General features: G+C 43.6%; 1 protein-coding gene across 1 annotated transcript in view; it reads left to right on the forward strand.

The window, feature by feature from the left end:
• Positions 1 to 17,134, forward strand: part of LOC308519099 (proton-coupled amino acid transporter 1) — a 47,585-nt gene that overhangs the window by 15,629 nt on the left and 14,822 nt on the right. The window contains exons 8-9 of the mRNA XM_081091055.1: positions 140 to 306; positions 3,427 to 3,596. Coding sequence (XP_080947181.1) covers positions 140 to 306; positions 3,427 to 3,596 — 337 coding nt within the window. The remainder of the gene's footprint in view (positions 1 to 139; positions 307 to 3,426; positions 3,597 to 17,134) is intronic.

A 17,134-nucleotide genomic window follows, 5' to 3' on the forward strand; every position in this document is an offset into this window, starting at 1 on the left:
TGTCTAATAAAGGATGGATTTGCTTTTGGGGAATTCTAACGATAAAGAAATTACTTTTTTCTGAAAATATTACATTTTCTTCTTGGCTATTAATATTGCTCTTTGCTGTGTTTTCTCTTCTCTCTCACTACTCTCATAGGTTCTGCCTCTTGAAAACAAAATGAAGGATCCCCGGAAATTTCCAGTCATCCTGTATGTGGGAATGGGCATTGTCACTACCCTCTACATCAGCCTGGGATGTCTGGGGTACCTGCAATTTGGAGCTGATATCCAAGGCAGCATAACTCTCAACCTGCCTAACTGCTGGTAAGTGGGTGAGGATGGAAGCCTGGGAACACTAGTATTTTTTTAAATCACTGTAATAGGTCAGAATGTAGATTCTTTCTCCTGCTTATCTCTTAAGTCAGCCTGCTTCACTTTAATTTTTTTTTGGTGTGTGTGTGTGAATCTTCACTTGAGATATTTTTCCATTGCTTTTAGCTAGATTGGAGGAGGAGACCCATCGTACACTGCCTGTGTCTTAATCTTTCTCCACATCAGGGCTCCTCCTTGCTACCTGTGTGAGCTGCCTAACATTCAGTGCAATCATGCATTGGAGAGAACACTCAGTCCAATCATACCATGTGGAGAACTCCTCAAAGGCTTCCCCTTGCCTTCCTTAATGTGCCTCAGGGCCCTTCAGGCTCTGGGCCCACCCCTGGCCAATTCCCATTCAGTCAGGAGTACTTGGTCTAGGAGTTGCTCTTTTTGAGAAATTCTCTGATGTCTCACTGACCACAACTTCAAATCTCAGTGAGATGCCCCTTCTCTCTGCTCCCATAAGTTCCCATTAGGCTTTTTATCCTTTGTGTTGTAATGGTTCGTTTACCTGTACTGTGATCTCCTTGCACTCTAAGCTGTATGAGGGCAGCAACCGTCTATTTCTCCATTTTATCCCAGCACTTGGTATGATCATCACCCAGGGAATGATTTTGAACAAAAAGGAGGAATAAATGCTGCGACCGAAGCATTTTCTACATGAGGAGATGTTATCATGAAGCAGCTGGGGCATAGAGGACAGAGGTGATCTGCCATGTCCTAGCTCTGTGGCCTTGGACAAATCACAGCTTCTCGCTGCCTCACTTCCCTCTTTTGAGAATGAGGAATAGTCATTTCTTCCTGCCAGGATTTCCATGAATATCAAATTATATGCGTGAGAAAGAGCTTTGTAATAGTATGCTGGTGTCATGGACAAGTAGGATTTTGCCCTAGCTTTATTCTTTGTTTGGATGAGTAATTCCTATGGAGGCATATCCTGAATGGATTGGTTGATCAGCTGATTGATATATTTCTCCCTTGGAAATATGAGCCTAGAAGGGTCAAGTATCTAGTCCATTCCCCTTAAAGCAGTCCAAACAGAGGGGAGAGAGGGCACCCTGCTTAGTCCCAGCCTCAGCTGCGCCTCTCCCGTGCAGTCACTGACTTGATATGCACATGGAGGCCACTAACCTTGGACCAAGGCTTGTTAGGGCCCTTCTATATTTCACTTTCCTTAACTCTTGGTTGCTGAATTATAGGGAAACAGACATATTGAAATGCTTCCTAAAAAGGTAGATGTCACAGGGTGTATCCTAAGCAACAGTTCTGTTTTTGAAGATTAAAATTTCATTATGGAGAGCAGCTGCAACAGACACAGACGCTTGCTGAGTGCCCTGGGGATCAGAATAACCTTTCGAGCTGGCCCATTGATCTGCCTATGTGTTTTTTAGAGCTCTGATTGGTGAGGCATTGTGCAAGGGCAGCTTGAGAAAATTGATAAAAATGTTTATTCAATAGTGTTGTCTGTGTTTAGCAAAGGATACCCTAGTCAGCAGGGGTCTGGGGGCTAAGTTTGTTATGTGGCCAGCCAACTGGTAGACCTGAAATGGGTCACTGTTTTTAGAAACTCTATCTTTCCCTCTGATGCCTGCTTTTACATTTCCAAATGTCCTTGCCCGATCAAGAATCAGGTGGTAGCTCGGCATAACAAGATAAGTGGATCAGGAGCAGCAGAAGCAGCCCACATTATATATGTGTGTAATCTAAAGCCATAGATGAGCATCTGTCTTCTTTCCTCTGAGATCTTAAACCCAGCTATTCTAATCTTTCTGCCTCAATTCAGGCGCAATTTATTTGGCCTGCAGGTGGGTATCCTGATTCCAGACTTCCCTGAACTCCAGCAAGCTTTGGTGCTGCCCCCGAGTTTAATTATAGAGCCACCAGCTGATTTTTCCAAAGAGTTTTTATCATCTATTCTTAGAGCAAGTAAGACCTTTTGTCAAACTCAGTCTCTCCTGGGGTATTCTGCTTCTAGCATAGAACATGTTCCAGGTATTAAGTTCAACCACAGAGAAATTTAGTACATGTTATATACAATATAATCATCACTTATAAATAGATTTCCAAAAAGAGAGGGATACCAGTGTTTCTCGCTCCTCAACCCATGAGGGTCTTGTTTGACATGGAGTTTTGCTTAGGGACAGAGTGGTCTTCCATTTAATGGTCATGTGAGATCTATAAGTGCTTGTAAGGCTTTCATTCTACTCTGCATAAGCATGGGGTAGACAGAGGTATCTCCTGACGAGTTAATGGTCTTCTTGAGAAGCTGCACATGAAGCAGAGGTAGGAAGATGGCTGCACTGGGGTGGAAAGATGGATTCTGCTCCTGCCTCTTGATCCTGCCGGTCACCATCTGTTTCTAGGGAACTCTGTATTGTATGGGGAGGATATAAATAAACAGGCTTGTTACATTTATTTGTATTTTTAATTGCTTTTATGTTTGAAAGGATATATGCCCCTGGTAAAGATTCCAAATGTTCAAAGGTATACAGAAAAGGTTAAGTTTCCACTCACCTCCTTTAGTCCCCAGTTCTACAACTTCCCATTTCAAAGGCAACCGTATCAGCCAGTTTCTTGTGTTTCCTTCTGGAGATGTTTCATGTATGTAAGAGTGTCACATATGTGTGTATGTGAGGGGGAATGGTTTTTCTCTTTTTAAAACGAATTGTAGCACACTGTAGACACTGTACTGCTTCATGATTTTTTCTCTTAATAGTATGTCATAAAGCTAATCCCATGTGAGTCCTGCCTCACACTTTTTAACTGCTATATGGGGACACCATGATGTATTTAACCAGTTCTCCACTGATTAACATTTAAACCGTTTTCAGTCTTTTGTACTTAAATAACGCTGCAATGATATATTTTGAATGTAAGTTTTTGTGTATATGTGCAAATATATCTGCCAGATAAATTGCTAGATATGAAATTGCTGGGTCCAAAAAACACATGCATTTGTAGCTTGGATAGATATGGTCAAATCACAATGGGACCAGACAATTTTGCACTATTCCTACTAGTATATGAGTGGCGGAACGGCTTTTGAATGTATCTGGGCTCTCTCTGCAGGCTGTACCAGTCGGTGAAGCTGCTGTACTCCATTGGCATCTTCTTCACCTATGCCATCCAGTTCTTTGTCCCAGCCGAGATCATCATCCCCTTCTTCGTGTCCCGCGTCCCTGAGCATTGGGAGCTGGCGGTGGACCTGTTGGTGCGCACCATGCTGGTTTGCCTGACATGTGAGTAGAACATGGGAGAATTGCCTTGTTTGTTTTTTCCCAAGGGCACCCAGCCTCCAGAGCTTTCATGAGGGAGAGTTTACGTTGTAGTGAAATTGCCAGTGTGGGTGAACGGGAGGCCTGTTTCAGAGTTGAGGTGTGTCCAGATGTTAGATGAATTAATGACATATGTACTATACAGAACATGGGAATGGGGACTGACATTTATCAATATGGTGTGAAATGCTACAGAGGTGGTCAAAAGTCATAGTAAAGATGTATAATTACTATTCCATATAAAATACAGTAAAAGCCTAAAAGAGAGCCATTTCACCATATTCATAATGAGTGAGTACAGGTTACTGTGATAGTCGGTACATGTTTACTTGTTTTTTCAAATGATCACTTTTGCAGTGTGACAGTCTGTCCTTAGATTTCCTTTCAGCTGAATGATACTCTAGACATTTTTGGATGTTGGTCTACATAAATGTTTCTTAGAAATTTTTCTGTCGTTTAACCAGGTGTTTGATCACTTTGTGTTTTATTCCTCTTCTCTGGACCACACATCCAGGGGTGTGAATTAAGAGATAAAATTTCATCCTTTTTGCTGTTGGTTGAAACTGATATAAATTTAAAACAAAAGTTATTTCTATTTTTTTTCAGATTATGTGAGTTGATACAATAGAGAACCCCAAATGAATTGATCTGTGCCATTTAATTTAAATTACTAGGAGATTTGCAATTGCTTTTCAGATTGAAATTCTTAAATCATATTTCTCTTTAGGCTATATTGGCTGTTTATTTTACTTTAAAAATTTTTATTCTTTTGGGACAAGATGTTTTTCATAATACATTGAGACTTCCCCAGAAATTTTATTATTATTTATTTTGTCTTTGGAATAAATATAGGTCTCTATGATTTTTTAATTGAACCAGAATTGAATGTTTAGGGATGAACTATGTGGATGTTGTCTGGCTTTCATTCATAATATGGAAAATCAGAAATTATTTTATTGGTTGCCTGTTAGGAAGAGAAGGGTAGGCAGGAGATTATCCATGCTCTTCGACCACCCAAGCAAAATATTGTGAACAGCCTAGTGCCTATCTCAGAATGGACTCCTCAGGGGGATAGCCTAGTGCCTGTCCAAGAATAGACCTCGTCAAGGGAATAGACAAGTGCCTATCACAGAATGGACCTTGTCAGGGGAACAGACTAGGGAACAAATAAATGCCTATCACAGGATAGGGCCCTTCAACGGAACAGACTAGTGCAGTGATGGCGAACCTATGACACGCGTGTCAGAGGTGACACGCGAACTCATTTTTTTGGTTGATTTTTTTTGTTAAATGGCATTTAAATATATAAAATAAATATCAAAAATATAAGTCTTTGTTTATAAAAAAATTTCTATATGTGACATGGCACCAGAGCTAAGTTAGGGTGTTTCAAAATGCTGACACGCCGAGCTCAAAAGGTTCGCCATCACTGGACTAGTGCCTACCTGAGGCTAGACCTCTTCAAGAGAATAGCCTAGTCACTAGTGATATTGTAGGATGGACCTCCTCAAGCCACCTGCAGTTCTTTATGTTCTTCAAGGATAGTGGGTAGAAGCTTATCATTCTGGATATCTGTGTGGAAAGAACTCACTGGAGTAAGGAAGTAAAGGCCTTTCCTTATGCTTTCTGATTTAATCTCGGGCAGCACTCGGAGGATTTATATCTGGGTGGAGCTGGAAAGGAACTGGGCAGAGAATGGACACCTTGATTTTTCCAGGCCCAGAGAGCTGATGGCAACCACGAATCTGAATTCTCCTTATAGCCTTTACTTGGTAGACCTTCAGTCTCTCTCTAGTCCAGCTCAGTAGAAACAGCACACTCAGCAGCTAATCCAGGGCAGTCCACAGGTCACTGCTGGCTCAGAGCTACTGCAAAGGAGGGAAGGTGATATATTTTGCTTCTTAAGGCAGTAAATTGCCTTAATGTGTGCTTGATAGGATTCTTGGACTCTAGATTTTACCCGTTTTCTGCCAGCAATTGCAGATGCTTTGATTCAGATACGTATATTTTTTTCTGTGAATGGATTAGCCTTAAGCATCGAGGAGACTGATTCCACATGCAGGCGTTTATAATGTCAACTCTCAGGGCCCCAATTCTTTGATCCAAAGGGCATTGGGAGAAAGGGTGGGGATAATTCATGTGATTTGCTTTGTTTCAAAGTGGTTCCTCTAGGAAAACTAGGTCTGTCTAGGTGAAATGTGCTGTAACTGCATAGATAGTAGCTCTCTCTGACCGAAGAGCTGGGCAGTGATGCTGGGCCTGATTCCTCTCGCGGCCTCATTTCCTTCTCAAGTCTGGCTTTAGCCTTCAGTAGCATATGTCTTGCTTCCTGCCAGATTTCTTTCTGCTCCTCCCTGTAGGAGTCACCAGTCTCTGATTCACAGACCTCATGCTGTCCTTAGATGCCTTTGGTTTTTGTTTCACTTTTCCTGGCTGTCTGTGGGTTCTCACCTTTCTTCTACAGGATGATGCTCAAAGGACTCAAGTTGCTTTTGATCTTTAAGCGCGTTCAGTTGTTTTTTCCCTTCTGTGATCTCTTGTGACTTAGCATTGCATTGTCATCCTATTAAGGGATGAAGCCCCTTCATCTCTGAGCACTCTGGCTTCCCTAGCCTTCCCTGGAGACTCTGAAGTAATTGTGGGATTCAGGAGAGGCCTTTCACTGTAGCACCAATTTAAATGTATTTATGTGAGTTCATTTTGTTTTTGTTTCTTTGTACTTTCAGATGTTTTTGCATAAGGTTGATTGGTATGTGATTTTAGAGCTTTGATGTAACTCATTATTTTCAGTTATACCCATACATTTTAATGGCAACTTTTTAATTTTTATTTTTGGTGTTTTCTTGTCTTTCCCCCAATTTTTCCTCTTCTTCCTCAAGGGGAGCAGGGCAGTTTGGTCCAGCCTCATATTTTTTATCCAACTGAAATTAAACTTCTCATCACTCTCCTTTATCCCCCAAAGATTGCTTTACTTTATATATATAAATATACATATATATATATATATATATATATATATATATATAGAGAGAGAGAGAGAGAGAGAGAGAGAGAGAGAGTTTTTATTGATTTCAGAGAGATGAAGGGGGAGAGAGATAGAAACATCAATGATGTGAGAGAATCATTGATTGGTTTCCTCCTGCACACTCGCCGTTGGGACTGAGCCCACAACTTGGGCATGTACCCTGACCAGAATCAAACCACAACCTCCTGGTTCACGCTGAACCAATGAGCAACCCCTGCTGGGTGCTCTGTCTACTTTTTGATGTTAAGTTTTAAACTTCTGGGAAGGAGGGGCTGGGAAAATATGCATGCCAGGGGATGGTGCTCATTTTGCTATGACTTCAGTATTTACTTCCAGCCCATATGTTTAGAAATGTCAACTCTGCATGTCACCTTATGTCCAGGGCTTTTGTAGAAGGAGAGGCTGGAAGAGGCTGGCACCATCTGGGGAGCTGAGAGGTGCAGGAAGAATACTTTTTTAGGATTCCATGAGGCACTAACCTGTCCTTCAGTGGTTGGTACTAATTGTCTGTGGCATTTGCCATGTGAAACATTTCTCTTCAGTTAGCTATGAGAATTTCAGAAACCTATTGTTGAAGTGTAATAACATAAAACCATATCAACTGAGAGGCCTGTTCAGTCTACAGTGCATACTTGTAAAACATTCCAGAAGCCAGACCGATTAGAGCATAAAGCTTCCAAATCCGTAGTGGCTTCTCAGCAACTTTTGGCCTTTCACACTTCTTGGCCTTGCAGCTAAATGAAGAAGGAAGCAGCATAAATTAGCTGTGCCTGGGTCCCAGCTCCAGGAACCCTCATTAGGCCTCAATTAAAGATATGAAGGGCATCGATCACTAAGGTTTCTCTCAAGTTTAAAATTCTGTGATTCTGCACAACTACTTTAAGCCTGATTTTAGATTTTGACCAAAATATTGCTTGAAAAAATAAAGTTAATGTAAAGATATTTGGAGAATGTCTATATCTGAGATTATTGAGGAAGAAATTCCCAATATCCTACTGACTAACAGAATAATTTTAATTTTCTTTTGCATTTTCTGCGTGAATCCTCATGGGTGAATTTAAAAAATAGTTTCAGTCATAGTATACACATAACTTTGTTGCATTTTATTGAATATTATATCATAAATATACATATCCTTCATAAATATTTTCATGACTGCATGATATTCTATTATATTACTGGATCATATTTACTAAACTACTCCTTTAGTGTTAGACATGTAGGTTGTTTCCCTTGCTTTTGTACTTTTTAAAATTTGTATTTCAACTAAATGAAATTATATATTCTATCTAAGACTATAATTAATTTAAAGGTAGATTTAAATTAATTAATTTAAATTTCTAGATTAAGAGTAACACGGGTGGGCTTTCCCACCATCAATCGTAATAAAATGGCAGAAAGAGCTTCCAGACCCAGGAGCTGTAAGTGTCCAATTGGGATATGATTTTAGATCATATTTCTGTAAGTGTGTGTTTATTCTTTTAAGTTCTTTCTCTTCTCTTGTGCATTAGTCAGCTCTTTCCATTGCTGGCCTAAAACCACAGACTCCAGAATCCCAATCAGTTCCTTCTCTGAACATGGCCATTTGCCTCATGTTGCTTCAGCTGTTAAAAGATCACATCTGTAGTCTTTTTAACCCAAAGGGAAGATGTGTTGTAATACCATTGGAGCCTCTTGACTTATCAGGTGGCCTAGCTGAGTTGTCCTCAGCCTCGCTTTCTATTGCTGCTGCAGAGGGCTATGGACCTGCAGTTGGGAGTGTGCTATCTTCCTCTTTTATGGGGTGTTCTTTTGTGGGAAAGTGCAGAGTGGGAGAGGGTGGTTCCAGTTGGCTGTTTCCTGAGATCTCTACCTTCTTGAGTTTCTCTTTCTAGAGAGCTTTAACTCATAAGAACATTTAAAAGTTTTAGTTGCTCCCATATATTTGCCAAGTACCTGATTCCTACCTCTGGAATTAGTTAAAACTAGTTTGCCACATTTTGTATGGTGACAAAACAGATATCCTTGCTGTTGAACCCTTGGGGCTTTTATGCTACTTTGGGTCCTCTTCTTTTTCTCTTCCCTCATATGAGTGGGAGGCTCATTCTTCTTGCCTTCTCCCCCCGTTATCTTTCCCCAATGCCAGGCTTTATTTAGGGTTCAGTTATGGTATCTGGTTTATCTAGGACAGGAAGAGAGTCTTTTGCAGCCCTGTGGTCCTGGCGTTAAGAAAAAATTTTGCCTGTTTAAAAAAATCCCTGTTAAGGATATCTGTGTTAAGTATACTTATCTTATATATCCTTTGCAGTAAAAACAAGAACAAATTTTTAGATTGCTTTTAAAAATGTCATGATGAAGTGTAACATCTCTGTCCAATCTGAGGAAAGATTCTGATCACATAAGCTTCTGTTTCTGTTTCCGCTTAATTCTTATCTCAGAGTGGATGGAGCACATCTGACTTCACTTCACACTCATATCATGAATGTCCATCTGTCCTTCAGGTTAATGTGAGCAATGGAGAGGAAATGACAGACTCGGAGCTGGGAAAGGGCCAGGCAGGTCATCTGTCTTGTCTCCTCCTGGGACTCACTGTCCCTGATAAAAGCCTCCCTTCTCTTAAGCAAGCTGGAGCAGCCATGGAAACAGGAACTGGCACCAGAGGAATAACACACTCCCTTTAATGGTACAAAACCAGGGCTAGAAGCTGTTTTGGCACAACCGTGTGTTCGAGGAGAGGCGTCCCATCCCTCACTGCTGTGCTGCTCTTGAGCAGCACACCGTGCTTCTCGGTTGACAGTGAGTTGAGGTACATCTCCCAGAACACATTCCCAAGTTACTGAATCTGCATTGAACAGTTCATTAAAATTCAGAGTTGGTTGAGACTTCAGCAGTCATTCAGTATTCCTACAGTCACCTATTCATGGGTAAACTGAGTCTTAGAATGATGAGCCGATTTACCCTGGATCACAGTATGTTGTTAAGCAGGGACTGGTAATTAAATTAGGTACCATTTATGCAGCATTCATTATGTGCTTAGTCCTCTAAGATCTTTACATTTGACCATCCCTATTTAGCAGTAGGGGAAATGAGTCTTAAAGAGGTTAAATAATTGGTTTGTGGTAGACCTGAGATTGGAGCCTAGGTTCTCAGTCCAGAGCCTGAACTCTCAACCACATACCTGTATGCGCAGATGGAGACCCAGATGCCAGAGAGGGCAAGTGTCTTATTCTATGGCACACAGCAGATCAACTCTTACTGAGCATTAGGTTATCCATGATGAGAAAGCCATTTTGTCATCAGCCTAAAGACATTTTGCCTCCAAATTTAACCCTGAAGATATGAGGAATATCACCAACTCTGTTTATTTGAAAATAGCTAAGGGCCAAAACAGACTATTGTTAAAAGCCTACATTTTTGGTAGACTTTCTGAAGGCTTCAGAACAGTGAAGGTATGGATGGATAATTGCCTCTGTGGTTGATTGCTGGAAGAAGGAAAGAGAACAGGATTGTCCCAAAGCTATGAAACCATGGAGGGCCAGATCTAAGACTCAGAACCCCTGCACTATTCTTGTTATCAGGCCCCAAGACCCTTTACAAAGCAGAGAGGTCAGGGCTGACTATGTGCTAGATTCTCTGCCAAACCATTGTGGTGCCTCCCTGGCAAAGCTAACTCAACATCTGACTCCCCCAGTTCTTCCCAGACAGGAGCTTTCTGCTGATCATCCAGGTCCCCTGTTCTCCATCCTTCTGTGGGTCTGTATGTTAGTCTGTATTTTCTTACTCTTAAGGTCTATGATGTGACTGTACCAGGACCTTGAGGTCCAGGATTTAGTTCCAGCTCTGTCACTTTATATCATGTGACTTCTCTGGGCCTCTCTTTCCATGGGAACAGTAATCATACCCATGGAGCCGAGGCAAATTCAGCTTAATGAGTAGATGCTTTGCTGTGCTGTCTGCTAGACACTACAGTAGACCAGTGATTTTCAACCTGTGTGTCATAAGAACTTTTAAAACATACAATAGCTAACTATTTAGTCAGGGTCTCTGACCTCTTTTTCCTTAGATCGTCAAATAAAAAAATGACAATAGCTCTAGCCAGTGTTTCGAGCGTCTGCCCACAGACTGAAGGGTCCCATGTTCAATTCGGGTCAAGGGCATATACCTTGGTTGTAGGCTCGATCCCCTGCATGTGGGAGGCAACCAGTCGATATGTCTCTCACATTGATGTCTCCACCCCCCCCCCCAACTTCCACTTTCTCTAAAAAAACACTAGAAAAAATATCTTTGGGTGAGGATTAATAGAAAAAAGTGAGGAGAGCCAACACAACAATAGCTGTCCAGTGTGAATAAATTAAAATCATACCTATTTTTTTGTCAGAGTGGCAAAAAGTATATTTTTTGGTGTACTGCAGAATTTTAGTTTATGAGTACCATAAGATGAAAAAGGTTGAAAATCACTGCACTAGACATTCGGCTGTGTTGGAAGTATTCCGGTCTGTGCTGTCCAGGACAGTAGTCACTAGGCACACAGGTGGCTGGTAAGTCCTTGAAATGTGGCCAGTGTGAATGAGGAACTGAATTCATTTAAATTTAAATAGTTGGCGACTACGTATGGGACCCCACAGCTGCAGAGTACATATGAGACAGGAGATGTGAATCCGCCTCTCCCCTGATAAATCTCAGTTCCTATGGGCCTCTCCTCTTACTGCAGGGAATGGTATTCCAGTTTAAAAGTGTTTCTCACAAAACCTAGCCAGTAAATAAAACCCAGGACTTTCATCTGATGCTCAGCCAAAGAGGCAGCGATGAATTGATTGACTTAGACAGTCCACCTGAAGGGTAAAATTGGCTGCATTGAACTGAGATGTTCTGACAATCTCACCTGTGTGACACCTCTCTTAGGGCAATTTGATTGTATTGTTGCTTTATGAAGTTAGAACTAAATCCCCCATGGCAAAGGTACCCCTCAGGGCTCAGGGAGATAATAGATGTGCCCTCGATCGCTGTCAGTTGGAGGCCAGCAACGGGGAAGACAATCCATGAAAATACATTTGATTACTAATGAGTTAAAGATACATTTTTCATAGGCAGCAAAATATAAGCTAATGATAATATTAACTATATTGCATGCCTGTTGTACAACAGGCCTTTTGTTAGGTGCATGTGTAATCAACCTCCTTGGTCATCATGACATCTTTGTGACTTAGGAGCTATTAGTATTTTCATTTTTCCCACAAGAAAACTGGAGAATAGAAAGGAGCCATAACTTCCTCAATGTCACTCAGTAGAGCCAGGGTTCACACACAAGAGCCTAATTCCAGAGCCCATAATCCTCTGCAGCGGTTCTCAACCTGTGGGTTGTGACCCCTTTGGTGGTCGAACGACCCTTTCACAGGGGTCGCCTAAGACCATCCTGCATATCAGATATTTACATTACGATTCATAACAGTAGCAACATTACAGTTGTGACGTAGCAACGAAAATAATTTTATGGTTGGGTCACAACATGAGGAATTGTATTTAAAGGGCCAGAAGGTTGAGAACCACTGCATAGCCTCGTGAAACATTGGCCTTCCCCTCCAATGGAAAGCTGAGTTAGATGGGAATAGTGAGGTCCCTGGGCACTGGGTCAGTGTGGTCAGTGAAGCCTCCTCCCCTTGGTTTTAAACAGCACTGTCTGACCAGCTTAGCAGTGGTCCAGTCATTGGTGTGGTAGTGAACCTGATGGCATTTCCTAATGCAGCCCCCATTCATCCTCATCAGTTCCACCTTCCTCACATACACGTGGGCCTACGTTTCAGGTGTGGGAGCCCAGTACTAGCTTGTGCTGGCACAGGGACGTGGTCATTGTGTATGCAGTCAGCCTGCACACAGAACTACAGTGGAACCTCGGTTCTCAAGCTTAATTCATTGTGGAAGACTGTTTGAAAAGTTATTTGTTTGAAAACGGAATTATTTTTTCCCCATTAGAAATAATATAAATTAAATTAATCTGTTTCAGGCTCACAAATGATTTCCTGTTTTAACCTTTCTTATATACAGTATATGTCTAATAAACACTTCTTTTCTTAAATGTGTCAAACAACCCCCATCTAGCCTTAAACAAATCTCTTTCAGCACTCATTTCAGGGGTGTCTTTCAGGAGGTCAGTATGCAACATCTTTGCTTTTTCACGTATCATTCCCTCCAAAATGCTATCACCAGCTAACTGCTTTACTTCTATTCAAATCAACAATTTTTCTACCTCTTTAGTTGCCTGTGATTGTTGTTTTGTGAGCACTTTCACACCCTTAGCAACATGCTTTTAGCAACCCCACCAGTGCCTTTGCATAGCCATCTGGGTGCATCCCCTGCACCTACCCCTTCCTGTGTGCCTGAGAGACGCTTTTTGTCATGTTTAGGTATCAGCGTGAAAGGGCAGAGAGGGAGAGGGGGAGCGGGGAGGGGGTGGGGCAGAGAGAGAGAGAGAGAGAGAGAGAGAGAGAGAGAGAGAGAGAGAGAGAGATATCAATCAATGTGAGAGAGGCATTGATTGGCTGCCTTCCCCATTACCCCAACTGGAGCCCTTGACTGGAATTAAACCCATGATCCTTCTGTTATGGGCCAACACTCTAACCACTGACCAAAACTGGCCAGGGCTGGAGACCCTTTTTTCATGAATAATTTGGTCAAGAACCAAATAGTTTAAGATCGGAGATGTTTGAGAACTGAGGCTTGACTGTACTTCTAATTTCCATGTATGGACATGCTCTGTGAAATGGGGTTTATCATAGTATCATTCCAGAAGAAGGAGGGCTTTTCCCTATTTTGTTTCTTGTCAGTCAAGTAGAGATGTTTGTGTTGAGGTATCCTCAGTGGTAAGCGAGGGAGCAGTCACTCAGATATGGTCCACTTCCTTTTTGCTCTACACTGCCTCTCCCTTGGTAGGACCAGATTGCCCTGTAATATCATTTGATGGAAGTGATGCACGGTGATAGGAAAGCTGAAAGCCGGGTGACTAGAGCCAGGAGATATGGGTTCCAGTCCCAGTTTTGCTGATCTTGCACTGAGACCCAGGTTACTCCACCTCTCTGGGCATTTATTTCTCATCTGTGGATTAAGAGATTGGGCTGGATAATGTCTAAGTTTCCCTAAGTTCTCCATTTTATGAGAAGGACACTTGCTAAAAATAGCAGAATAGTGAGGTCTTTTCCAGCTCTGGGCAGTCTTGAATATCCCTGTCCTCTCTCCCACAGGCATCTTGGCCATCCTCATCCCCCGCCTGGACCTGGTCATCTCGCTAGTGGGCTCCGTGAGCAGCAGTGCCCTGGCCCTCATCATCCCACCCCTCCTGGAGATCACCACCTACTACTCAGAGGGCCTGAGCCCCCTCACCATCGCCAAGGACGCCCTGATCAGCATCCTGGGCTTCGTGGGCTTTGTGGTGGGGACGTATGAGGCTCTCTACGAGCTGATCCAGCCAAGTCCTGCTCCCAGTTTTATCAACTCCACCAGTGCCTTTGCATAGCCTTCTGGGTGCATTTCCTGCACCTGCCCACCCCACCTCTGTGTGTTCCCTAGCACCTGGCTCCAGAGCCTCAGGGAGGGTCCAGGCTCTGGGGAAAATCAAGGTTGCTGTTCAGAAACCCTGCTACCTGGCACCTAGGTGCTCTGGGCCAGACCTGAGGGCAAGGTGGAGAGTGGGTAGCAGATATGCAGGAGGTACCTTTAGTGGCAGTGCCATCATTGTTCATTTGTACTTATTTTAACCCAGAACTTTACAACTCTTTTCCCTCATCATGCCTCCTCCCTTACTTGCACTCTCTTCTGACCCACCTCCCCCAAATTATTCTTGTTGCACAGCTCACTTTATTTAAAAATTTTAGCGTCTCCTTTCCTGGTCCAGGCATTGATGAAATAAGTGAGAACTCCCCCTCTTTAGAAAGCCGGGCCTATCTCTTTCTCATCTCTCTCCCCAATATTTTACCTCAATATTCACCTACCTATTCAAGTCTCCAGCAGGTGTCTGGATGTCCCTAGTAGTTTAAAACCAGCCCCCAAAGCTGGAGTTTTTAATTTTTACTCTCTCTGGCTTGCTATGACTGGCAACACCTCCTCTCTAATTCCTTGTGTGGGTCACAGTACTATGTTCTTAGTTGCTTTAGCTCCCGAAAAATATCAAGTGCTGCCTCAATGGAAGATATTTATATTTTATTTAAAATTAGCTTTTTTTTCTTAGACTCTATATCAGGGGTTATTGTGACTCGTTCCTTCCTCAGTACACTGGTACTGAGCTTTTCCTGCTGAAAAGAAACTTGCTGCAGGAAATGTCTGCTTAGGTCCTCAGCACACGTGGCTGAGCACTCCAAAGGTTTTAATCAGGATCATCTGAATGTGAACCTCTGTGGGAGGCATGGACTTTGCCTCCCATCGGCCAGCCTGACTTCATACTGAGAAGACATGAAGGACTCGGGGAAATATTTGCCAATGCACGAGGCCAAGGTTAAGGACAGCCAAGTGGGGTATGTTTCTGCCCACGGAGGCTTATAAAATGGTTGCTTTGTGCATTCAGGCCTGTTTTTGAGCCTCAGCTCCTGCCATGCAAACAGCATGGCAGCATTCAGTTGCTGTCGTGCTGGGAAGACACCCACACTGTTGCCATGGATGAGACGATGAGGTCATTGTGCACAGAGAGTGTGAAATTAAGTTCAGAGAATTGAGAGCAGCTGGTCTGACACTAAGTGTGGTGCTTGGTTGTTTACAATCAGCGGGGGATAGGGCAGATGCTGTCCCGTCCTGGCTGCCTTTTTGACCTGGACTCTAAAGGAACCACTTGCTTGGGATTTTGGTCTCCTGTGTTCTAAACACTAATTGTGACTCCTGTCCCTCCCCCTGAGTATCAGAAATGGCCTCAGGGTTGGCGCACCTCAAGGTCAGCCTTCAGATTTGGGAACAAACCGCAGAGAAGGCCTGGCTTTTGGCTGCCCCTTCCCTCTTGGTGTGAGAAGTCTCTCGGGGGGCATTGGTCATTAACGCCACTTCTTGAGCTGTGTCTGTGTATGTGTGTGTTCATGCATATGTGGTAGGATCCTGCTGTCCACTCCTGTCACCAGGCTCTTGCTTCCTTACTTGGAGCTACCGTTCACCCTGAAAGTTGGGAGAGCAGCACAATTTTATCAGGGTTCTTGTTTTTGTGTTTCACCAAAGCTCGTAAGGGCTATGACCCACCTTTACAGCCCCAGTTTTTTCTTTCTTTTCTCTTCCAAAGCCAAACTCTCATTGCAGTGACTCCTGTGCTACCTAACTTAGGAAGATGAGATCAGTGGTGTCTTGGTCTCCCTTAGGGTAATGACACTTTTCATCCACTGTTCCTGCTCTTTGGTGATCACTAACAGGTGCTCGTGACCAAGATTCTAACTGGAGGTGGCAGCGGCCCTGCCCTCTGAAGCTTCAGGCTTAGAGGTTATCAAAGTGGGTTCAAGAATCGCCATATCCTGTTTGCAAGCCTGGGCTCCAGCAGTCTCCCCACCGTGGGCCTGAGAGCTGTTTTCAGTGAGAAGGTGCGTACCAGGAGAGTGTCCTGCCCACAGCTGCTGTGGAGGCTTCTGTGCATGCAGGGAGCTGCGGGAAGCAGCCCTGTCCAGGTGGGCAGTGACACTGGGACTGTGATGCTGGGACACGAGGACTGGATAGCACAATACTGAGGCCCCCTGGCCCCTGGTCTTAGCACAGTGCAGGCTATTGCCTTAGGGTCCCTGACCTAGAGAACGTGGTGTATAGGAGAGGCGGCTCCAGCTTTGGGGCTTCTGTAAGCTTTGTGGCATGGCCTTCACCGTGTTTGATCTCTTTTCTGGGATCTCTTTCCTGGCTCCTGCTTTGACAGCCTGGTCGAATGGCTGCTTCAGAAGACCAGGCAAGGCGAACCCGTCAGTGGGCCTTTCCGGTTGTGTACTTGCACTGCAATTAGGTGTTGAGTAAAAGGGTCAGCCAGAGGATGGCAGGGGGAGGGACCCCTCCTCGTCTTCTGGAACCAGCCCTCTGGGCCAGCTGAGGGAAGCTTCCTCTTCTGCTGCCTGTGGGCCTCCTATAGGAACAGCTGCCCAGCCTCTTCCCGTGCCTTGCTGGTAAAAAGCTCCAGCATAAGTAGCAGTCTGATCAGGAGCAGCAGAGCTAAGGCTTCTGGAGTGTGAGGCCGCATCTGCCAAACCAAAGGCGAATCCTGGATTTTCTGGCCCAATACTGTTAGGCTCTGTGCCCCTCCCCCAGTGCAGTCCCAGATTTTTATTAGCTCAGAGGTAGCTGCTCAGAGCCCCTTGTTCTGTCCTGCAAACGCCACTATTGGGAGCATGTTTCCAGCTCCCTGTCGGCAGTGTACCTCCCCTTAAATGTAGGTGCTTGCTGGGAAGCGCATGACCTGGCATCTTCTATTCAATTTGCCTAGAGTTGTCATTATTCACAAGTGGCATTACTTATAGTGTGCTGCTGTCCGGCTACTAGGAGCCCTTCCTTCATCTGCACA

This window comes from Myotis nattereri, assembly GCF_964212035.1.
Source record: "Myotis nattereri genome assembly, chromosome: 5".
NCBI classification, from domain to species: domain Eukaryota; kingdom Metazoa; phylum Chordata; class Mammalia; order Chiroptera; family Vespertilionidae; genus Myotis; species Myotis nattereri.